Source organism: Vanellus vanellus (genome assembly GCF_965231255.1).
Source record: "Vanellus vanellus genome assembly, chromosome: 2".
NCBI classification, from domain to species: Eukaryota; Metazoa; Chordata; class Aves; order Charadriiformes; family Charadriidae; genus Vanellus; species Vanellus vanellus.
This window is the reverse complement of record NC_138906.1, coordinates 18,347,762-18,372,652: the sequence shown is the minus strand read 5'-3', so window position 1 is coordinate 18,372,652 and position 24,891 is coordinate 18,347,762. Positions and strand designations below refer to the sequence as shown.

The following is a 24,891-nucleotide window of genomic DNA, read 5'->3' as shown; positions in this document are numbered from 1 at the left end:
GACTATTGCAAAACATCCAGAAGATTTTTCAAGAAATTAACTTAAAAAAATGCAATCTATTCACAATTTAAAGAATTAAATCCTTAGCCTCAAATTTTTGTAACCTCTCCAAAACCTGCTGCAGTTCTTATTCCTGCATAGTACATCAGTGCGAATACAGATACTGATGTGCTATTTTCCATATGTTTTTTCTTTCAGTCTGGATGAGTGTTATCCTATCAGTTTTTGTCATTATTAATTCTAGCCAGACAAATAAGGAAATCCAAAGTATTTCAGCACCAGGTTTCCAAGTTTAGTTGTCCTGCTGCAAACGCAGGTTTATCATACCCATGTAATCTACGAGCACTACGTAGGACAACTATGCTAACTTAACAACTCAGCAAACAAGTGTATTCTCTTACTACAAAAAATAATGAAACTATGTTTCCCAGTAGCTCACCTCTCCTGGAAATGCTTTGAAGGAATCAAGCCTGCTCTGGGATTGGCATCACCTTCATGTTTGGCCTGCCACCAGGTTGCATCATCCTGGCTCATGATCTGAAGGACATCTCCTTTTCTGAAAGCAAGTCCAGCTTCTTTACAAGGAATCGCTTTATCCTCATTAGGATCATAGTCAAATAGGGCTCTGATAAACATCTGAAACAAACCGTGTTTTATCTTTAGTATCAAAATATTAGATGTAATCCAAAGGTATCTCCCTTTTTGCTTTTACTGTTCAAAACCATTGAACTGAATAATGTAAAGCAATAAACATTTACTGCTGTAAAACATCCTTATGTTAGCATTAGAAGTTCATATAAGAATGTTAAATTCACTGCTTCTGCAACCACAATCCCAATGTAGTAAAGACTCTACGATCTAAGGCAAATAGGACTTTGCGGGTGAATAGTGTGCCCATACAGGGAACAGGAGAGAAGATACTTTTGAACCAAGGTGCTATCAAGTATCTTCTACCCAGTGTACAATGGAAGAAAAGGAATACTTGGAAGCAAGCCAGGTCCTCGCAGAAGTCTGAAGATCACCTATGTCAACTTCATGGCTGCAGAGTTAGAACCCTGTCACACCCATATGTAAATCCAGCACATGAATATTGAAGTGCACAGTGCACTACACATTGTCACATTAGAAAAACTGTGTCCAGAGGCGTAAATCACATTCTTGCCTCTGTCATCCGAGCAAACAATATATATCCTCAGCATAACAGTGACTGCAATAGCTTCTGAAATAGTCTTGCCTACCTTGCCTTCCTTCACTGGCATTTCTTCTTTCACACTAGGTATAATTTTAAACGTAATTGCTCCTTGAGACTGAGCCTGGTGAACATTTGAAAAGAAAATGCACTGAGAATTAAACTGTACATTTCAAAGAAATCTTAAAAGGAAAAGAAATTCAAATTAACTAAAAAATACTCAAATATAATAAATCTATCCTCTCCCAAGCATGATCCATAGGGTTTCACAGCTTCACCATACCAAACTTTGCACTTTAAAGATTAAAACACCCACTTGAAACACTCGGTTTTATCTGCTTCACTGGTGGGCAGAGATGGCTTGTTAAAAACCGGGACCTGCATGTTTCAGAGGTCCCACTTCTGCACTGAAAGCAGGAGCAAATGCTACAGCTAAATGTGTGCGCATTAGAAGCAACTGCTGGACTGCTGGCACAGTTTGGACACCCCTGGAAAAATCCAACTAACATTTCATTTTTTAAAAAAAAACTGATAGAAAAATTCAAACAGGCTTGTGCCATATTTATCACATAAAACTATTGGGGGGGGATTTATTCTTTTGGCAACTTTAAGAAACTAGAAAAGAAAAACATTTTTGAATAGACTACGTGTACTAAATGGAAAAAAAGCCCTCCACTATAAATCTTAAAACAAGTTAGCCATCATCAACCACCTCATCCATTCATCTCTCCCTATATCCCACTTAAAGTGTGTCTGGCTGCATTTTACTTATTAACCACAATATATTCCCACTGCCTCAGTGACATTTTGCTATTGAAGGAAGTGCTAATCAGCTGGAGCCTCTGCTACTATTGCATGCAGCCGACAAGTTTCATAAAACTAGCAGAGTGCAACAGACAGCCAACAATTTAAGCAAAATGGAAACAGGCCTGTCCACTACCAAGCGAGACATACTTCTGCCGGCATGTCTGCGATCCAAGAGCTCACTGTTTGACAAGCAGCAGCCAAGTTCTTATTTCACCAGCCGTAGGACTGGAATCAATATCTCTGTTACTTCTGAAACAAGCTCTAACTAGCTTTTGATGTTTATATTGCACCTCGAGGAGGTAAATGGGGAAATTGTTCACACCTTTTCTAGTGCTATTGTGTTTCTAGAGATTTTTAAATATTAATTTCTGCAGGAAAATATGTTTCTGTAGGGAACACAAAACCATAAAGCCAGTATGAATATCAGCAGGCTAACATTTGAAATGAATCATCTCAGTTATTGAACCAAAACTGTCAGACAGCCACTCTATTCAGGAGGACAGCAAGGTATTTAAGTATATAGAACTGCCTACACCATGAACATAAAGACCTGTCATGACACCCGTTGGTTTCTTTGCTGTACATATTCTGAAAAAGTCTAAATTACTTAATTTGCAATAGTGCTCCATAAGTGAGTAATCAGGCTTGCTTTAGAGATTGTGCAGTTCAGAGGATTGCAAACATAATCATATATATGGCTTTATGCTCAAAATCAATATAAAACATAACCTTAATATACCAGTTAGTTTATACTATCAAGTACATGTATTACGAATTAATTTTCACGTGGAGTTAACCCGTGAGTAATGCATACATTTAAAATGGTTTGAATTCAACAGATCATGGTGTGCCTTAAAAACTGTAGATTAGACCTTGAGGTCTGCAACATTCTGCAACATATTTACAGCCATATTACCATTGTTAACTCTTTACAAGTAATCTGTAATTGCATACATATGTAATGCACGGAAAAATCATTCTTTAAGAGAAAGCAAATAGAGGTTTGTAAATGATGGCACTGGAAGAAAAGGCATTATTGTAGAATATACTTTTCTCTAAAAAATACACCAGAAATTGTAAATCTAATTACTTTTTCTTGACTCCCCTAAATTAATTTTAGAATGTTTGCTATTTACCAAAATGTGTATTATTTCTTCAGGTTTTTTATCATCTACAGGAATCCCATTGACTTCCCTCAGTTCATCACCAACATGAATAAGACCTACAGAAGGCAAAGAGTTGTTGTTAAATGGTAGCTACGTATTATACAAAAAATGCCATTAACATTCAAGCTTTTTTCTCCCTTGTTCATCCACTTTAAGTTCTAACTTACAAGTGGGAATATATGGTGAACACAATAACAGCTACTGCCCTCACAGATAAGTTTGAGATGGTTGGTTTACTCACCTCTCTTCCTTCCTCCTGAAAATTAGTACCATTTCTGTATGACTTTTCCAGACTTTTATGCAGATGTTCGAAAAATGTCTGTGCCAATTCTTTTTCTACTCATACTACTTTCTTATTGCTACACAGCTGCAAGTACTGCAAAGATCACTTAGGCTGTGAGTGCTAATCTGCGGCACAAACGCTTCCTAATTTAACGATATATATCTAGACATACTCCATTACCCCATCTAAGCGTGAAACACAGCTGCCCTAGATTCTCTTCAGTGAAAAGAAGCCCTTTAGGGTACAACCCAGGACCTCTTGCAGACTTTGAGCATCCCAAACTAAACAATGGCAGTCAAGGATATGCTGTTATTTTGAGAATTACCAGCTGAAACTCTGAACGGACGCACTAATATAAAATAATGCAGCCATCCCGACTTCCTCCATCAGCAGGTTGTAATCTTGGCATATCCTATAATTTCTAAGCGGATGTCTTCAACTGGAAAAAAATCATGATATATCTCAAAAAAACCTCTCTATCTGCAAACTCAAAGATACATGGTTGCAAGCAAATTGGGGAAAAAAATCCACATGCATACTTTCACCAGTATTGAAATATCACTTTGGAAAGCTGTCCAAACCCCAAATACTTTTGTTTGTGATAGTGATGTATTTCGTGCATACAAAACGCTCCCATTTTATCTCATCTTTTTCTGAGTTATAGAACTTGAATGGCTAGTGGAAAACAGCAACACCTTACCACTTCTGTCTGCAGCTCCTCCGCGCATTATCCTGGCCACCACAATTGCACCAGTATGCTCATCCCTTTTAATAGTAGCCCCCTTTAAAAAAAACAACCCAAAAAAAAGTTATTTTGTTAATCTTACCATAACTTTAATTCACTTCGCTAAAAAAACATTTGCTATGTAAAACTTCAAAAAGCTGACATTGTATCAATATGTGAATATCCCAGAAATGACACTTGTCATGAAAAGAATATACAAAAAACGTTGCTCTTTACCATCCTATTAAAATGTGAGGACTTTTCCATTCAGAACTGACTCACGCAGTTTGGACAAATGAAACAAGAAGTTTACTTTTCGACTTAATGTTAACTGCAGCATACCTTACTTGAGTCTGCTGCTACAACTGCACTAAACTATTACCAGGAATTGACAAATTGTTTTTCCTCAATTAAAACAGGTACAAAAACCTTATCCGTGTTCGTAATAGTTGCACTCAGAACTGCCTGTGTACTCACTAATCATAGTTTTGCTTTGGAACGTTATCTATAAATAAACACGAATTTGAGAAATGCCCCTGCATGTCAGGGCTCACCTGGAATACCCGAGGGACAGAAATGCAGAGGAGGGGAACATTTCCTGAGTTAGTCATGACTGTTTTCATACATTACACAAACACAGCAGCGAGGCGTTTAGGTAAAATGACATCATGTAGTTAAATTTCCAGCGAACAGCTGTCTAGATGAGAAAAATGCCTTTGTAACTAGAACGGCGAGGGTGCGCTGAAAAGAGGCAGAAGGTGATGGGGAAGCCGCAGGCAGCAGCGGCGACAAGCGAGAAGGGAAGGGAAGCGGAGGCACGGAGCCGCTGCCTAAGCTGTGGTGCCAGTCCTTTCGGGCAGATGGGAAGGAGAGAGGGGGCAAATGCTGCCCCTGCTCTGGAAGGCAGAATCCACAGGGGATTTTAGCTAGAAAGGTCGTACTGTATAATCACCTCCAAAAAGGTTATTTGATCCAGTATTTTTAAGAAACAACACAAAAAAAGCACCTCCTGGCCGACAGCTTTTTATCTGCACACGATTACTTTGCCGTGTCAATGTAGTTAGTTAACTGCAATAGCTCTAACTTTGTTAATCAACAGAAACGTTTAGGACTCTGGCAGATTAAGTCAATTTTCTGAAACTTTCCATATTTTTGATTAGTGAACGAACAGTATTACTTCACCTCTGAGTACAAGACGGGGGTTAGAATTTCCTTCCATCAGAGAAGTGTTGTGCTTGAAGTAAGGTACAGAAGTACTTTACAAAGTTCCTTGAATAATTAAACTGCTTTTACAGCTAACTTTCTATATTTGTTTAGATTAAGCATGAAAATAATGTTTGTCACTACTTCAATTTTTAAGTGTACATATTTTAGCTTCACATCCATGAAACAAGTAAATAATGGGAGTGACGTTTTACTACAGTTAATGGTTTTGCTGACTGTAAATATACTTGTTTCTCTCTGCCTCTAAGATGGAGATACAGCACAAGTCAAAACTAAGAGATTAACTTATATTTTACTATACGCCAGCTACATTTACTGCAAAGGTAGAAAAACTGAAACAGTCACCACACAATATTCTCCTTGGCTGAAACTTTAACAGTAGCCAGCAAAATTGATGTGCTGTGTTCGTGCATTTTATTTTACATCTTAAATTTATTAGTATGACTTTCTATCCATAAGCAAAGTAATTCTGCAATTTGCCAGCCTTATTCTTCTGTGTTGTTTATAATGTAGTTGTATCAGTAAGCGTTTGTTTGTATTACAGTTTCAAATGAGTCTGAGAGTTTCAAAAAGTTAAAGATTTAGCTGCACCTAATCCCACTTTAAAAACTCATTATTAGACTTCTATGCAAAATGAATTGCATACCATTAGGAATATTAAACAAAGCATTAACCCCTCTAGCCTGTATCACAATACTAAGTTTTGACCTTGCAGCAACAGCTATTAATTTGAAGTTTGTTATTCATACCTGGAAAATTACATCTGTTTAAAAGTACAAAGCATCTTTCTGATGGATATATTCAGAAGAAAAAGGAAAAAAAAGCAGCATTAGCATGCTAGAGCCAAATATAAATACAGGATATTTCCACTATATTGTCCACATAGAACAGAGGCTCTCCTAATTAATCAGGGAAACATCCTTGAAAGGGAAGGGTTGATGCCTTTTACCTAGAGGTCAACACTATTAAATGCCACCAAATGCAAAAGGCAAGCAATGACTGACAGCCTTCCGCTGCGATCACCCAGCTACTGCAGGTCCTAACGCCGATGTCTGAAAACAGGTACTTCACTTCACTTTGTTTTTAGACAGACCCTAGAAAAAACTTGTGTGCGATCGAAGATCACAGTACTGACCCAGCTGGCATCTGGCAGCAACGATAAAGCTCTTGTCCCAGTGGCACGGTTGCTTTATGCGATTCTCATTACCAATGTGCTGGCACAAAATGAATCCCTAGCACAGATTAGCTGATTTGAAAGATGCTCCCATAAAGATAACAGGTAATTTGGAATTACCTGAAATTATCAGTAGAAAATCAAGTTTGAATTTATAGGGAAATTATTTAACCCAAGTTAGCGCACTGTCAGTAACTCCTTTACAGCAAACTCAAAGTGAACAGGCAGTCCTGTGAAAAGCACTATTCGAGTTTATGTATTTTTGTTGTACCTAGAGTAAACAAAGAAAAAAGGGGGTTTCTTAAATTCCCCTTCCCTCCCAATTTAGAATACTTTAAAAGAAATCGTCAAACACAAGTGGATTTCTTTTTGAAAACCCAAAGAGTTGATTTTCTGAAAAAGCAGCTTCTCTTGCACCGCTGCCAGCCCTGCTTAAACTATGAGGTATATATAATCTGGCAAGAATTTCTTCTTATGAGATGTTCAGCTCCAGTACTTTCAGTTACATGTGCAGTGCAGCTCCTCATTTAGAGCTTTAAAAATGGAAGAAGGTTAGACTGGACCTTGAGAGCTGGAAAATATTTTCAGTGTTGCTAGCCAAAAGTGTAAGTTACCCTAAATGAGACATATACAGATGTAATACATAGCTCAGTTTAAAATACTTTTAAAGGGAAAAATAAGGAGTTTGGGAGCCATATGGTGATCAGGCTGAGAAAATGTTTAAAGGTATACCATGCAAAAGCACTAAAAATACTACAAGCTCCTTCAAGCAGGGCTCTTTCACTGTTTGTTGGGTTGGGTTTTTTTTTTTTTTTTCAGTTTTAATGTAGTAACACTGATTGGTGAGCATCACCCAGGGTTTCACATATGTGAGCTTTATTAGTTCATTCATTTATCTGCTGATTCCAGAATATAAACATTATAAGCCTTTATTTTTAAAGAAAGACTAGCCTGTAAAATAAATTACTAATAAGAAAGTTTGAAACATCAGTAATATTTTTGCATACCTTTCTGTTAAACAAAGCACATGCAGATGTTGAATGCAAATAAGTACTTCAATAAGCCTTATTTTAATTCATTCTGTATTGAAAATGCAAATTTAAATACCAGTATTTGTCTACATGCATGTAGACTATGCACATTAAGGCTGTCCCTACACCCAAATTAATCCCACCTTTAAGATAGTTGGGTTCATTCACTCATAAGAACTGAGCTATGGGGAGTCGGAGCGAGAGGCAAGGAAGAGCTGTAGAACCTGCATGGGCAGAACACGTAAACGACTCTCTTAAATCAACACAATTCATTTCACCCAAGTTCAGCTATGGAAATCATGTACCTAGTTCATGCTAGGTGTCTAGGTTCCTCCTACAGTTAACGAAAAAAAATAGGCAGCTCTGGAGAATGAATCATCCTCTCATTAAGACAGGCATCTTAAAAAGATGGCATGGTTTATTCTCTGGAATTGCCTATTTTTCTCTTGACTATAGATGCAGCATAGAGATTAGTTTTCAACTGGCTAAATTTATGCAAAATGAACCTGTGTGATGAAGAAGCAACCATCTTAATGTGAAGAAGCGTCCTCTCTTATGTCAACTGCGTGACAGCTCTAACAAACCTGGGATATCATTTAGGAGCTGGAAGTAGTGAGAGGCCAGGAAACAAACCCCTGGTAGCCTGGTTGTGCATCTTGGATAGCAGGAATGCTAACCAGAAAAAGGGCAGTGGCTGAAAAAGCCCTGGAGAAGTGGACATAAGCAAAAACCTTCCAAGCTATCTGATAAAAAGCCTAATTATAGCCAGGTGAATTTTGGACTATCTCTGAAAAGAGAGGGCTCTACGTCTCTCTACGTAAGGTTCAGAGACGATATAAATTACTTTGTTCAGATAAAACCTCCTAACACATTTCATCTCACTGGAGTGAGACACTGCTAGAATGGAATTCACTAACAGAGTATTTTGAAAAAAAAATGTGGAAGGATTAACCAAAAGTTTAAATCATCTCTTCCAAAAAACTGGAGGAAAGTTCAGCACTGACTTCTGAACTGATGAAATCTGGCAAACAGAATGCCCTCCCACAAACCATGTGTTTCCCTCTCTTTTAAGATGATTACTCCTGGGAACTCAGGCTTCATTAATTTGTGATTAACACCAGCTCAGAACACTGGTGAGGTGCTTAACTCAGAGAAAAGCACGAACAAGTACAAGAGGAAATGTGGTGCAGTTTTGTATAAAAATGGTCACTAGATATATTCCAAAGAAGTTGAGTGTCTAATTTACTTCACAGAGAGTACCGCTGAAAGTCATCCAAAGGAGATATCCAGTTCAAGAACGTCCAAGGTGCACAGCTGATGTAAAGCTTACTGCTTTGCAGAAAAACAGTCTCTACTGTTTGCATACAAAGAGAGAATGAGAATGTATCTGGGGTGAAGGAAAAGTTCAAAGAGCTCAGAATCTTCAAGTCAAGAAACCAGACAATGTCCATCCCATAAAAACATTGTATGGTACCTCCAAATCTCAAGTTCAGTAGAAAGAATCCTGATATAACTATGCAAGTGGAAGCTTTACGACTGGAGAATAGTGAATAGATAAACTGAATAAGTAGAAACTCTTTGATCTGCACTCAGCTAATAATATCCAAGACTTTAGAACAAGCACTGAAGGAAAAGCAATGAAGAAGACACGGAAATAAGCAGAAAATGAAATTTTAAATAGTTTAGTAAACACAGATCATGGCATATCCTTTCTTTAGTAAAACAACTCTAGGAAGCATAAATGCAGTAGATCTAATATACCTAACATAAACCTGTCTTTATTTATTCTGCTGTGCTATATTCTGGTAAGACCTTATCTGAATTACTATCCATGTTTCTTCTCATCTCTACCTAGGAAAAAAAGAAAAAATTAATCTGGGGAAGGCAAAGACACAAATGGTAGGTTTGTTATGTATTGTGGTGATGGTGACATAAGAATTATTGACTATCAACCTGCCACAAAGAAATTAATCTTTGACATTGACCTTAATAATGTTAAAATGGATTGAAGGTGGGTTATGAAAGAGGAGGACACTATTCTTCAAAGTCTTCCTGGGCAAGTAACATGCAAAACAGAACTCACCATAAGCTCTTCTCCAACAAAAATAAAACATCAGGAAAGGCTGGGGATTTGGAGATACCACAAACAGTCCTTTCCTCTACAGATAACATACAAACTTTGACATGATGGTTGAAGCTTTTGGAAGCCATTTAGGCCAATCTCCTGCTCAGAGCAGGACTACTGTCAATGCCAGATCAGGTCAGCCATTGCCTTACAAAATAGGTTGGAGCTTCCACACCTCTGGCCGGTCTGCTCCAGTACTGTACTTCCCACTGAATGAAATACTTCTCTTAATTATCACTCTAAATCTCCCAGGGCTGCAACTTCTGGCCATTACCCTGTGTTTTGGCATCTTTCACTGCTGAGAAGAGTTTGACTCTTCTGTTCTTGTGAGCTCCCCACTCTCAAGCAGTTGTAGGCTGCAATTAGGTCCCGGCCCTTTGCCTCTTCCTAGTAACAGGTCTATCACAGATTCCATTTTAAGGCTATTTTTGCCTTGGTAGTTACACTAAACAGTCTTGACAAACTGAAGACTGAGTTCTCTCACTTTTTTTTTTATTTTCCATGGCTGGTTCTGTCTAGTAAAAGAAAGTTCTAATAAAAAAACCTTATTTGTTACCACCTTAGCACAACAGTTGTACTAAGCTGGATGCACCTTTTAAGAGATTGTACTGCTTTTGGCTTGGATAGAGTTAATTTTCTTAATAGCAGCTTGTATGGTGCTATGTTTTGGATTTGTGATAAAAACAGTGTTGATAATACAGGGATGTTTCATTATTAGTGAGCAGTGCTTACACAGCATAAAGGTGTTTTCTGTTCCTCACACTGCCCTCCCAGCGAGCAGGTGGGAGCGCACAAGAAATCGACAGGGGACACAGATGGGACAGCTGACCCAAACCGACCACAGGGATATCCCACCCCATCCCATGCCACGCTCAGCAAGAAAAGCTGGGGGAAGAAGGAGAAGAGGGGGGATGTTTGGAGTTATGGCGTGTTGTCTTCCCAAGTCACCATGATGAAGCGTGATGGAGCCCTGCTTTCCTGGGGATGGCCGAACACATGCCCACCGATGGGAAGTAGCGAATTAATTCCTCATTGCACTTTGCCTGCCTGTAGCTTTTGCTTTACTTATTAAACAGCCTTAATTTCAACCCACAGGTTTTCTCGCTTTTATCCTTCTGATTGTCTCCCGCATCCCACTGGGGAAGGGAAGAGAGCAGCTGCGTGGGGCTGAGCTGCCCATCGAGGTTAAACCACAACAGACACATGGGTACGTGAAAGAGTTTATTATCCCACTGGAGTCAACGGGCAAGAGTGGAACCTGAGGAACAGCCCAAGGATAACCTTTGGCTTAGGGAACTCTATTTGTCCCTTTAAAAGGGCTTTAAAATCTCAAAAGCAGATATAAAGTGTATACATCTTAACAGGTTTTAGAAAACCTCTCAGGGTTTGGGTTTGTTTTTTTCAAAGTTGCTAAAGGTGTTTTCATTAACACTAAAAATAAGCTGCTCAATTAGAACTCATCTCATATTATATGTTGAAATTTCTTCACACCTTTCAAAATTAACACTCCTTCTGATACGAAATCCCAAAGCAAGTTTGTTTTCTTCCTCAAAGAATTTCTTTGATTAAAAAAAGAAAAGCTTAAAGCTGTGATTTAAATATTTGGGGAAAAAATGTTTAATATGTTAAAACAAAGTAAAAGCTTTCCATATGGTCAAACTTTTAATTATGCCCATGGGCACCTAGAGGCAGTCAATACCAAAACTTATTTCTTGTTTATTGATGCCAGAAATCCATCAAGAGTAAGAGTGATAGTAAGATATCTACTGTGGGACGAGCTACCCCTGTACGTCTAACAGAGGCATCGCTCTCCCTCTGTCACCTCAAGTACAGAATCACAGCTTTCTCAAAGTAACTTTGCAGATATTTCTTCAGCATTGCTAGCCATTAAAACAAATATCCAGTACAACGTAAAACAAAGCTCTTACTGGTTTGCAGGAGAAAAAGAGTATAGTTAAATTTTACACAAGATGACTCCCACTCTACAGCAAATAAAAATAACCAAATCAGTAAAGCATTTTAATATTCTTGTAATACAACCTAGGTTTAGTCCTTTCATTTTTCCAGATATCCCCATGAAGATATTAACTTTCTAGTATTCATAATCCAAAGTACAACAACAGACATCTTAAATTTGCCCAGATTTCAATTCAAGTATTTTAAAATATGGTTTTATGCTTTCTTTTCAGTGTATTGAAAGGTCACTTTTTTTTTTTTTACATGAATGCTAACAGGCACAGTTCACAACAAAGGTCAAGATTTCTTTGGGGATTCATTCTCCCTCTCTTATTTTAAAACAAGTTCATGATTTGAATTCAAGATAAAAGATGAATATGTTATTGATCTAAATGCTCAGACTGGCCCACATATATATTGCTCAAACACCATGAATGAACAAATTATTCATTTCACGTATTTTACGAATAATGACTGCGAATGGAAGTCACAAGTGTATTATTGAATATTATGAATAAACATGTGCAATGTCTGTCTACCCACATTTCAAGTTAATGTCACCCATTCATATTCATAATCTGAACAGTCCCCACCCTGCGCACAAAAACATAAAAAAAACGAAACAAAATACAGGGTTACTTACCAATGGCTCCCTGTTTTTGACGAGCCTGATTATTTTAACTGAATCTTCTTCTTCATCAATATCATCAGGCATAGGGGGCAAGACAGGATCGTAGTTCTTCTGAGCAACAGTATCATGTACAGACAGCAAAGCCTGGAAACATTAACAGTCAGTATATTATTTGGGATCTGAAAAATTTATGAAAGACAAAGCAGAGGATATTATTCATAACCTAACTCTACTAGCATGACGCATGCAGATAGAATATAATTCTTGTATACAATTTTAACACATGTCAAACTGATGAAAGAACTCCGTGAAGGGTATGTTTTCATATAGACAATGTATGCATCTAGCAAATCGTGGATACAGAACAACATTTTCATACACATGAAAATATCGAGTGCTTTGCAAATTAGCTTCAAATTACAAGAATTACGATCAGGGGAAACCCCAAGTCTCCTGAAATAAGAACATCATTCTACTTGTCCTATATAAAAAGTTTCTTCAATCCAGTAAGCAGTCCTATGAAACAAATAAGCAAAATAAGCATCTTCCAGTACTTCTGTTCAAGCACGAGATGTGCAACATTAAGCTGTTGCCCAACCATTCCCTTCAGAGGGGGTCTGGAAGCTTAGGTGGTTACTGGAACCCTTTCATACCAGCTGCCTTTCATACAAGCTCCAAATTATCTTAGGAATGTTTAATTTATTGTGGAATTCATGATTGGGATTGAGGAACATATAGCTGAAACGATTTGGTTCAGGCAGGTGCTTATCAACCACCTGTTGCACGTCTCACCTCCTTTCTCTGTTGCTTCTGCAGTTCATGCATAGCTTGAACAATAGATTTTTCAGAGAAAAGCCTGACAAAAGTGTCAATCTTAAAAATAAAATAATTTGCGAACTTGCAGAAATTACAAAAGCCTTGAAAGTCACAGAAAGTTAGAAAGCTCATTGTCCTAGGGCTCTAAAAAAATCTCAACTATAACCTAAAATCACAGCCTTTTTTCTAGATACAGAATTCTTAAAGTTCTTTTCTATTTTGAAAAGTCTTCATTATTTGTAATACCTTTTAAACCGGTGAAAATGGTTAAATAATGCTTTTCGTTTTCTAGTGAAAACTATGCATTATTGCAGGAATAATAGCAACAACCATACATAGAATTCCATCTACTGTTTTCAGTTGCTTCTGTTTACAAGTAGTTGCTCCTAAATACTTGAATATTTTACATTTTGACCTGATATTTTTTCCCAAAGAGTCAGTATTAGAAAAGTTCTAGTCTGAATAGCAGAAGTAATTTGAAAATTGATAACCTTCCTGACAATAAAAATAAAGCATTTTGGAAAAAGTTGAGGCATTTAGGATAAAGCAGAACACATCAACGTTGTTGATGTGGATGATATCAGATGGTAACATATCAATAACTGTAATAATGAATCTATCGTAACAATTACAATGAAGATTAAGAAGAAACTCCTTAATAAAGAACAGAAAATGGCTACATTTCTCTGATGCCAGTTTACTTGCTATTTAACAAAAGGCAGATAATATTAGACTGAGTACACAAATTACCAGAAACTGTAGGTTCTCAAGGATAACACAAATGTTTTAAAAAAGCCTGACACATCCATTACACTATTCCAGGGTTTTTTTTTCCTGAATGGAGGAGACTGGAACAACAGAAAACAATTTCCAGGCAATGCTACAAGCTATAATGTCAAAAGCAGAAGGCAAAGAGTATATGTAATCTTGAAATTCAGAAGTTTCAATTTGAAGTTAGGTCTTTGACAAAATAAACATAGAGGAAGATCATGCCTGCTTCATAAGAATTTGCTATTGTGTTACTAATTTCTATGCATACTGTACAAATTGATAAAAACATCTCAACACACTCTAACTAGTTATTTCTGCTTTTATTCCCAAGACACCGTTACAAATTTGTAGTATTTACCCTCAGATATTACCAGCTCCCTCCCACCAAAGATCAGTTTTACTTTAGATCTGAGCTAAAAGCCTCAGGCTAGCAATTATGGTTCCTCATGGAAATGTGTCTTATGAAGCATTACATATATAAAAGCCATGCAATCACATGCAGTCCTCTGAAGATGTATGTGAAATATCAAAGATGTACCGAAACAAAAGTAGTGTTTGCTTTTACTTCAGGCTACTTACAGTTAAGACTTCTAAAACTAGTCTTCTGCAATTACATTTTTCCACATAAAGCTAGGGCGCATTCATGGACTGGTTCAATTTAATGAGGTTCTATATTACAGTTTAAAAACAATCAGGCAGATAGAGAAAACAGATGAAAATAATCTAAAGCACCACTTCACAGTAAAGGGTAGCAACTTAAAACACGTTCAAAAGAACCTACCCTTGACAGTGAAACTTGCAAAACAGATTCTGTCCACTACTACACTGAATTATGCCACCAGTGTTAATAAGATACTTCCCTGCTCTGACTGCCGATCAGGCTCCTGCACACCACGTGCAAAGGAACGATGTGGCCCACTGTGATGCTTTTCTTCACTCACAACAACTGGAACTTATCAACCCCTCCCCTCCTCCTCCCAAAACCCATACTAAACCACAGTGTACTACAGTTTTCAGTATAAGATCTTTTACTCAAACTCTGGTCTTATTTTATCTCAGTGCAAAGATGCATACTTTAGGCAAGAGTAGAAACACCAGAAATGATGTGTCTTTTCTCAGTCAAGTTTCCAGAAGAGCTTCTGTCATCACAATCTTGTTTATACTGCACACAGAACATATTGAGATTTCTTCCCTGCTTGTCTTCCATTATTGCTTCTTCTAACACACTACTCTCTGTCCACTGTTGACTCTTGAAACAGAGTCAACAGCGACGTAGACATTGGGCAATAATTAATCTGCAAGCAAAACTTATAAAGCTATTTTGATTTCACTTAATGTATTCAACTAGAGGCGATCAGAGCCTGTCCTGATCCATATGGCCTGAACACACAAAAAAATGACCATATTTGCAGAGTGAAGGGACATTTCTTCAGCAGCTTCTTTTTACTGTGCATTTAATATAGTGTATGTTTAGTCCAAAAATACTATCTATCAGCCTAGACTTTTATAGAAAAGGTTGGGACTTTTTTAAAAACAAATTACAAGCGCCAAGAAATAAACTTGGATCCTCTAATTAAAAAGATTTGCACAGAGTAATTGTTCAGCAAATGCACAAGGTAATATAAAGGTAGTAACGGTCTCTTTTTGTACAAAAGAAGTCATGTGTTTATTCACTGCAGTTTTATACCCCATGATATGAATTTTTGCCTATCATAAGAAACTGCAAGAAGCGCAGGTGACATTTTAATTTTTTTTTTAATGCTTTATTTTTGTTTTCAAATACACAAGTCCTTCAGTCCTTCAGAACTATGCATGTATGATCCAAGATTAGGGTCATGTATATTTAAGCACCTCTGGAGAAAAAGATTTTATTTCAGCTCTAAGTTCTATGCTTATGATTCACTAATGTAAACATGGTCTATATTTAGAACTTGAAAGAAGGTATGATTCAAACTCCTGCACTACCTAAATATAAATATTGATGTTCAGCTAAATTCTTAGACATGATCTAGCTGGAAACGAATACTTTCATCAGACCTCTGAAATGTCTAATAACCAGCGCTGTATTTTTCATATTAAAGCTATCACTGATCATTTCACAGTTTATAAATTGAAATTTTACATTATCAACTTACACAAAGAAAATCTGACACTGGAGACATTCAAAGCTCTTTTTCTTAAACTGTTTTGAAACTTTAAATGTTTATTTAAATTGAGAATGTTATTAATAAAAACACTTCTATATTTTGAAAAATGCGTATCATTTAACTACACCAACTACATTTTTGCTCCTCTAAAACAATGACGAATTTTACATTATTTTTTTGCTTCTGCTTATATTTTGAGATGCGTAAGAGTAAAAATACTCCAAGTAGCCTGACTTGTGAACGCAGCTCCTTATGTTTTTAAATTCTCATTACTAAAAACAAAAATATCTCAATTTCAGCTTTACTTTTCAGAAGTATTTTGCATTTACTAGTCTAGAAAAACAAGCACTTAGGAAGTTAAATAAAGAAGCAAGCCAGAATGGACAAAGAAACAAAAGCACTTTTTGTATACAGTACTTGAAAAAAACAAGATTAGAATGCTAAATTACTAATAGTCAAGATTATCGACATAAAATTTGTAGGGACTCAAACCCACCTTTATGAAAGCCAACAGCTGCAGCAGCCTGCGACGCTGCCAGCCCAGCTGCCGGTTTCCTTGCTCATGGCGTAGATGACAGCAGAGTCAGCAAAATGGAACAAAATGGCCCGCGACTTTGCTGTCCCAGCCCACAGCTTGGGTCATTAGCACCAGTCACCTTCTCTGGCAGTTCAGGCTGAACTCCATCAGGTGAGACAGAGACATTTTTTCCCACCTCTTTGCTTTGCTATGGTGACAATAACTTCCACTGAGGCTGGCACAAGGAAATTACACCGGAGAAGAAAAGCAACTTCATCAGCAACCACAGGAGCAGGCCCCTGAACTCACCCGGCAGAGCTCGTGCTCCAGAGAGCTCCAGCCATACTGCGTTTTCCTTTGTGATAAGGTTACAGAAGAAATACAAAAAGACAAGATGAAAATGTTGCTGAAGAAAATTATTCAAGACTGGGAAAACTGATTTATAAGTAACCTGCATAAAGTTAAAATCAAGTGAGTGAAGTCATCCAGCAACTGTTATCAAAGAAGGAAAGCTGCAAGAGCTGGGAGGAGACTGTCAAGGGCATCAGAATGGAAGGAAAGGCATAGGCGTCATAACAGCCAAACATGTGCAAGAATTTAGGAAGCAGGAGAATATAAAACCAGCAGAAAGCTGAAGCAAAATGGTGATGGCATGCAAAGCTCTAGGCACAGAAAAGCAATTTGACTTGAGAACAGTTTGGAGAAGAAAGGGATAAAAATAAGAGGTTTCAGAACCAAGCTATATGTTTAAGAACAACTGGTAAGCAGCACAAACTTAACAGGGGAAGAGGGAGATAAAAACTTAGACTGTGGTGAGGGAGAACAACCTTTCTTCTTCCACAGGAGAATCAGTCTTTAAACCTCCTATCTTGAGTAAACAAGCTAGATTTTACAGTGATGTACAGATGAATTCCATCCCACTAATTCCACTCTCCAGCAAACGGGTGGTAAAACACCCATCAGGAAAGGGCAGCACATGGCAGTCTTAACTACACACGCTGCCTGCTAAGGGAGCATGCGCAACCCTAATCCTGATGTGAGATGAGGGTTAACAAGAGGGCAGTCAAGAACAGGCACTGCAACTAACAGCTAAGAGCAACCACATGAGCTGAATTCTCCAGCTTGTCTAAAGCATGAGGCCTAATCTAGAAGCAGAAGCAAGCAATAAAACTACAGGCAGGAGAAACTCGGTAGCACTGCCGAAGCGACCAGAGGATGGCTGGAGTAACCGCGAAACCATATATTTTTGGCAGTAGAACCAGTCAGTGAGTACACAAGCTACAGTAACCACTTATCAGGCAGAAAAGTAATATTATTCCTTCTGATGGTGCAATAATCTAATCACTTTCCTATAGAAATCTGAGATTTTCTGAAGAAAATTCCCAAGTGAAATACATACAGCACATAATGTTAAAGAAATCAGTTAACTTCCAAAGAAATGAACACATTTTACTTTTGCTACTGAAAATTGTTTACACTATTCCATCAATGTAAGCAAAAAAATCTTTGACAGTGCTGGTAAGAAAAATGAAATAAGGTCCTTTAAATTAAGCATAATTTTCTGTTTGTAATCAGGAAACCAATGAGTGCACTACTTTATGGGGGGAAAAAAATCAGGGTTAATTTACCTCTTTCCATCCTTCAGATACTGTATTTTTCCTATATATTCTCTACAAAATCCCCAGAAATTATTTATTGTGTGAGAAGACAGCAGTTACGCATGTACAAAAGAGAAAAAACATTAAATGCTTTCAACTGTCCCATCTGTACTTAAAACAGAGTTGTCCGCTAGTTCAAGCTTGTCCAGCTGGCAATTAAATCCCTTTCTCTTCCAATTTGACTTTGATGCAGTTGGGTCACAGTAGTGATACAAAACATTTAAAACACACACTGTACATGTATGTTTTTGTGTTCTTAATATCTACCATGTATTAATGTTCTTAGCATAGCAACATCAGTTGGATCAATATTCAGTATTTACTATGGTGGACTTCATTCATGACTACATGAACTTCCTTTCACAAAAGGGTAATTTCCTTGGCTGAAAATGCAGTTTCTTGATTTCGGATTCAGCAAGCTGAACTGATGGGTCTACCTGCAGCTGGCAGCCCGACGGCAATAGCCAAGAGAAAAGTGAACTTTCTGCATCTTCAGACTCCCGCTTCCTCTGGCTCATTGTTTGCAGCCCCTGGAGACACTTCCAAAGTCAAACTATTCTCAGTGTTCACAGAAACACATAGCCCGTCCGTGTCATCTGGTAAAGGTGTTAACATTCTTCCAGATGACAGCCCTATGTTTCTCCTCAGCTGTGGATAATGGCAGAATAAGCTCCAATTTTAAATCAATAGTGAAGATTCTGAACAAAGTCTCTTTTACATTTACAACATGATTCATGTAGCTAAAGTGTTCTTGAAGCTTTAAGCCCTATTTAAGTAACTTCCAAGAACACAAATAGATGGTTTTCAGAGTGGAAAATGCTGAGACAGGAGCAACTCTTCCAATGTCTTGGCAATCCTTGATCAATTACTTTTTTTGAAGAAGTGGCAGCACCCTGACAATATTAAGTGTCTACAGTGGTAGCATACATCTTTTCTTGGTTGAAAACCAGCTGAAGACACATACCCCCCCCCCCCCCAAAAAAAAAAAAAAAGAAATCAGGTGAAAATATAAACTAAGGAAAAGTAAAATCTGAGGTTGCAGTTGCTTTTTCTGAAAAAGTGTCTTTTAGAGAGGACTCAGCCTTTATTTGACAACAGCATTATGTCTAAAGTCTTAAAAAGAAAAGAAAAACATCTACGGATCCAGAAAATAATAACATATATTTCATTATAAGAAGTTCTTAAATTCAGCTACAGAGTACTCATACCACATGGACACCCAACTAAAAATATTGAACCAGTTTAATTTTTAAGGTAATTAATTTTGCCTACTTTGGACTTTTCTGACATTGAACACTAGAAGTAGTTTTTCTATATATCAATTGCACTAAATTCAGGTATCATTCTGGAGAACTGAAAAGCTGCAGTGAGTGTGTGTGTGTCTCGCTGTGTGTCTCATATATAAGTAAATCTTCTGTAAGTACTTCATAAAGTTGTAACTAAAGAATTGTAAAATATTAAAATAGATGTGGTGCAGTAGAATAAATCCTGCGTAACGTTCTTTTTAAAAGACTAGCAAAATAAGAAAAAAGCTTATAAATTTCCAAAATATTTGTGATAAAGATCCTTATGGATTTACAGGTTACTTTATCATGGGAATCGAATTAGAAAAGAAGAGACTGTTGAATACGTGTATGGAGAGTTCAAACAGAATATGATCTGGCAAATGCAAAGGAAAAGCACCGCTGAAGGAAAAAGCTGCATAAAAAGACAACAACTAAAAAATGGATTATTTGCTTTGTATTGTGCAGTTTCTCCATTTTCACTAGCTGAATAGAATTACTACTTGAACAGGATGTGATTTTATCCATAGTGATTTTTTTCCTCCTAAATTACCAGGTTTAGTAATATTGACAACTTTTATGGGCTGTATGTGAACGCTATAGCTACATGTACGCAATTCAACATTCTTACATGGGTTAGAGTTGGTTCCTTCATGTGGGAAGGTCTGTATATATAACCAAAGAATTTCTTTGATTTACTTTTCAAATCTTTTATTTTCTGCTGCCAACCTGCCTGGCTTCACTTTTGTTTATTATATGTTGGCTGCTAGTGAGCATTCTCATATCCATACGTCTAAGAGTGACAGACAAGCTGTCCATTGGACATCAGCTGAGTTATCACGAGACAGACCCGAAAGCATTTCCAGGGTAACATGATGGTTGTTACTTAAATATATTCACGCAGTATTCTTTCACCTCCTTTATATCATGGTTATGATATGTTGTATTTTGTTATACACATGCTCTGTGAGCTCCTACCACATTAAGAGTGTGCCACAACAGCTTTTTGAATGTCTCTGTGAAAACACTGTCAGATGTGAAAAATCAAGGCTTTTCTTGCTGTTTTTAAAAGGACTATTTTGCTATTACTTTTTTGTTTTACTCCATTCCATTAACATGAACGTTCCAAAAATAAAGACAGCAACATAGTCTCCCAGTGCTCCCACCCAAAAAAAAAGTTTTCTAAAAAAAACCTCCTTTGAACTATGGGTGCAAGTGGAAATGCAAATAGGAAGTCCAGGTCCGAAGCTGAAAAGAGTTAAAAATAAAATCTGTTTTTCCTTTAACAAGATTGCCAAAATGCATGGTGGAGAGCATCCCAAAGTGGCAAATCGTTTAAAGGCAGGAAACACTGAGCAAAAGGATCTCATTCGCCTGCTAACCGAAGTCTTCCCAGCACTGTCTCCTCTCCCCCAGCTTCATGGCTGGTATGCTCAGAACATCTGTGGGTTATCCATCAACCAACGATATCAAACCATCAGTGCCGCGGTCCTTGCTTATTGCGATAATGTGCATACATTACTTAGGCGGAAAACAAATATTTCTCTCTCACTGCTGGTGATTCACAGCGCACCATCCAAAATCAAACGGGCTCTTGCAGATTTACAAATTAATGGCACCTGCTTTTACAAAAGAGGATTAGGTAGGTAACTTTTTAGTTGAAATATGAAGTACAGTGTACTCCCGCTCACCATATTAATGAAGTTAAACTAGTTCGTACAGCAAAATATCTTAATATAAGAGCACAACTCCTGTAACTGGTCCTACCAGCAAACCTCAAAGACCACTGATGAGTAAGTAGTTATAAATCATGGGAAATTACACTTCTTGAACAGGAATTGTAGCCAGTGTTACCATGTGTGAGCATGAATATTTCATAAAGAGGAGGAGAACAGTCTCCCTGGACATGAGCAAAAATAGAAAACATGGGTCCATTCGGTAAGACAGGTCTCTAAAAGGACAGGGCCAAAAGGTCCTCCAAGAACTTGAGATACAGTAACAGCCCAAATGTAGCTCAGATGTTAACTGACCTGGAATTTGTATTGGGTTTTCCAGATGCAAAACCTGCACAGTTGTAGGCAAATCCCAACAATTTCCAGTGGAAAATGCTGACTTTGCAGAAACTGCATATTTCAATGAAAAAGCCCTGATGGAAAATCCTCAGCAAGTCTAATTACAAAGGAAATGTTGGAAAGAGGACAAAGTTTAGATAAAGATTTTTTTAATTGCATGTTACAAGAAATGCTTCATGAACTTTTCAAAGCAAAACCAGGTTTTGCTTTATGTTATTATAGCCCAATATTTTGAGTGCTTTGTATGTTAAAGTTCTTGTAGAAAAATGCCAGCTGTTTCCTGCACAGTAAATTATATTGTCAACTTTTGCCAGTGACTGTAAGGCAGCTTTACATGGCTCTGCTGATAAAGGCTTAAAGTGTTTGTTTTTTTAACAGAACAAGTAGTGCTTTGATCAGAACAGTCTATTAGGCCACTGTGCAAATCTAGTAAGCCTTAGATGGCACAGATGATGGTTATCAGCGGTTGTTTATCAAATAAAGGCTAGAATTTACAGACTTCCCAGTAAATACAACAAAACCAGAACAGGACAGGACAACAGAAAAGGTATGCTTCAAGCTAAGAGAAGCATTTCTTTTTTTTAAAGAAACCTAAACAAATACAGGAAACATTTACATGAAGAACAAAGTGCCCTGGCTTCATTATCTGCAGTTTTAGTTTTGTTTAACTCAGAAGGAAAGCAAGAAGGTACTTACTAGATGAAAATGTTTACAAATGCAAATTGTTTATGTTTTGTGAAGCTGGAAGTCAAGTACCTCTCAAATGAATTGCAAATAAAACAGCAAATGTAAATCCTATTTACAATTTTCTGGTGAATGCGTCTTTTCAATTTGAAAGCAATTAAAAAAAAAAAAAAAAGAAAAAACCTTAAAGAATCTGTATTTTCTCTGAACAGCACATTGAAGTTGTCCATGGATAAGTTAATCTGAAAACATTCCCGGTCATACGAGAGCGTTTTTTCCTTCACTCTGCAAGTTATCTTAAAATTACTTCCAAAATTCTATTCATTCTACAGTAATGAAAGAGAAGCCAAGAAAAATACTTGAAGTATGTCCACCACTTGTCCCATCTACGGCTACAGGTACAGTGCCCAAAGTCATCCAAATACTTTACATTCTCGTGCACGGTGATGCACCGAAGTCATTCACAGTCCTGCCTTGTGCCCTTGTTTAGGTACCTGGTTTATGTTTCAGACCAGCAGCTGGCAAACTTTTCAGCGAGCATAAACAGAAGATAAACTCTGCCGAAACAGGCAGAACCACCATTGGCATTCTTAGGAGGTTAAAAAAGCTAATTTCCTCTGGGTCATAAGAGGTATAAACATCCTTCAGAATAGTTTTAGCACAGTGGCATAAGCTTTCAAAATAATTATTGTTCTGCCCATTGCATCGATGAACACAAAGCACATATTTTATATGAACTGAAAATACAATAAGTTTACCCTAAAAGGGATTAACTTCAAATGGTAAATTGCTCATTTCAATATATAATGATCAGGAATGTAGCTCCTGTTATAAACATGAAGTTAAGAGCTAGTTAGACCTAAACAATATAACCTGAGCCTCTCTCAAAGTTAGTATAATTGGGATAATATTGTTCAATGGACTAAAAGATGGTCCATTCTTTTTATAATCTTTTTAGTTACAGCCACACCAACAAAATAAGTGCTTAAAACGTTAATTCCTATAGTTGTTTTAGTTTCCCAGATTTCAAATAATATTAAAAATAAACAACAATTATGCTCTTGTGCTATGGCACTGTCCCAAAAAGAACACAGCTTTTTCCAGCTTCTTAGAAAAGGAACTGGGAGTTACTATTCAAGAAAACTTTTTAATTAAAAGCGGAAGAGAATTTGGAAGCTTTAAAGTCTTCCATTCTTAGTTTGACCACCTGTCCTATTTACTACATCTCCTTTCTTACAGTGTCTGTCACCGGGGTTCTGCCCCGGTGACAGACAGAGTAACTCTAGTGTCCACCTCCACTCCCATTTGTGTCCCTACAGACAGATAAGACCATTTTGCTAACTTGATTGTGACATGTGCATTAAAAATCTGGAATTAAATTCCATTTTAGATATATTTTGTGTTAACTGCTTGAACCTTAGTCTTCCAATTATATATTCCAATTTATAAAAGTACATAACAATGAAAGATAAAGTATTTTGTCTCTAGATAATTTAACTAATTAAAAAAAAAAAAAAAGCGTAGTCCTTTCAGACAATAGCAATACTTCCAGATTCATAAAAAAGCCAAATTCTTCTGTAAAGACATCTCTCTCAATTGCACTGGCACCTACCTGATGCATCCGAATTTTAAAAATTTTTGTCATTCTTTACAAAATTCTGTACAACTCCCCTCTTCACATACATTCTGTTGGCTGTCACTAAGTCCATTAAATTTCTCCAAATTACAACCTATTAAAGCTGAGAACACTTATTTCTTCATGTTATTATTCATATTTTTAGAAAAGCACACACAGGAGTGTCTTCTCTTAAATCAGAAACACCATTTCCTTGTGTATATCCACACTATATATTCTAGTCTTCATGTTAAAGAAAATATAAAAAGAATTAAGCCTCCTGTAAGAGAGATGTTTAGTGTTATGTCAAGCTTCATATGTTGCATATTTACAACATAAAATAAGTAACTTCAATATTGTCATTACACAAGGAAGCTAAGGGGCATTTCTTCCTTTCTTTCATACACAGAAAACAGTATATTACGCAAATTCCTCGTTGTGTTTCACTCAAACATATATAAAATCATATGACTTCAATATAAATGTATATCCATCAACAAAATCGGAGTGTAAAACCCAAATCTTGAAAACATAAACTATCTTCTAAATGTTTCCTTCATAAAATAAGCCAAGTAAGCTTAAAATAGGGTTAGAAATAATCTAATTCATGGTTGCACCTCAGGAATTATAAAAGTCTTTAAAAGTCACTCTGGAAACCGAGGAAAAGCCAGGAGTGGGTGCAGGACCCACTCCCACACAGGCCAAGAATTACCACCTTCAAATGCAGCCCATCAGCCTGAATAGTACAGAATAAAACCCTCCACACAGCACCACAGTCCTCCCTCCATTCCTCGTTTATGGGAGGTTACAACAGATATACCCACACTACCTAAAAATGGAAATGGTAGTAGCGCTACACAGATTACCTAATATGCAATTAATTTAAAGTACCAGCCCCCATGTTGAACAGAGAGAAAGGATTAAAAAAAGTCAAAACATCCATCAGAATAAAGGCCAGCAGGCAGGGTCTGCGCTCAGCGAGTTTTGTACAGGTAGAGCAAGCTCTTGTCTGCCTTGT

At 37.1% G+C, this 24,891-nt stretch overlaps 1 protein-coding gene across 1 annotated transcript in view; it reads right to left on the bottom strand.

Annotated features, from left to right (window-relative positions):
* The window catches only part of MPP7 (MAGUK p55 scaffold protein 7), a 154,816-nt gene that overhangs the window by 34,627 nt on the left and 95,298 nt on the right, over positions 1-24,891 (bottom strand). Inside the window, exons 8-12 of the mRNA XM_082498985.1 lie at positions 12,323-12,454; positions 4,146-4,227; positions 3,133-3,218; positions 1,239-1,313; positions 440-636 (exon numbers count right to left, since the gene is read on the bottom strand). Of these exons, the coding sequence (XP_082355111.1) occupies positions 440-636; positions 1,239-1,313; positions 3,133-3,218; positions 4,146-4,227; positions 12,323-12,454 (572 nt within the window). The remainder of the gene's footprint in view (positions 1-439; positions 637-1,238; positions 1,314-3,132; positions 3,219-4,145; positions 4,228-12,322; positions 12,455-24,891) is intronic.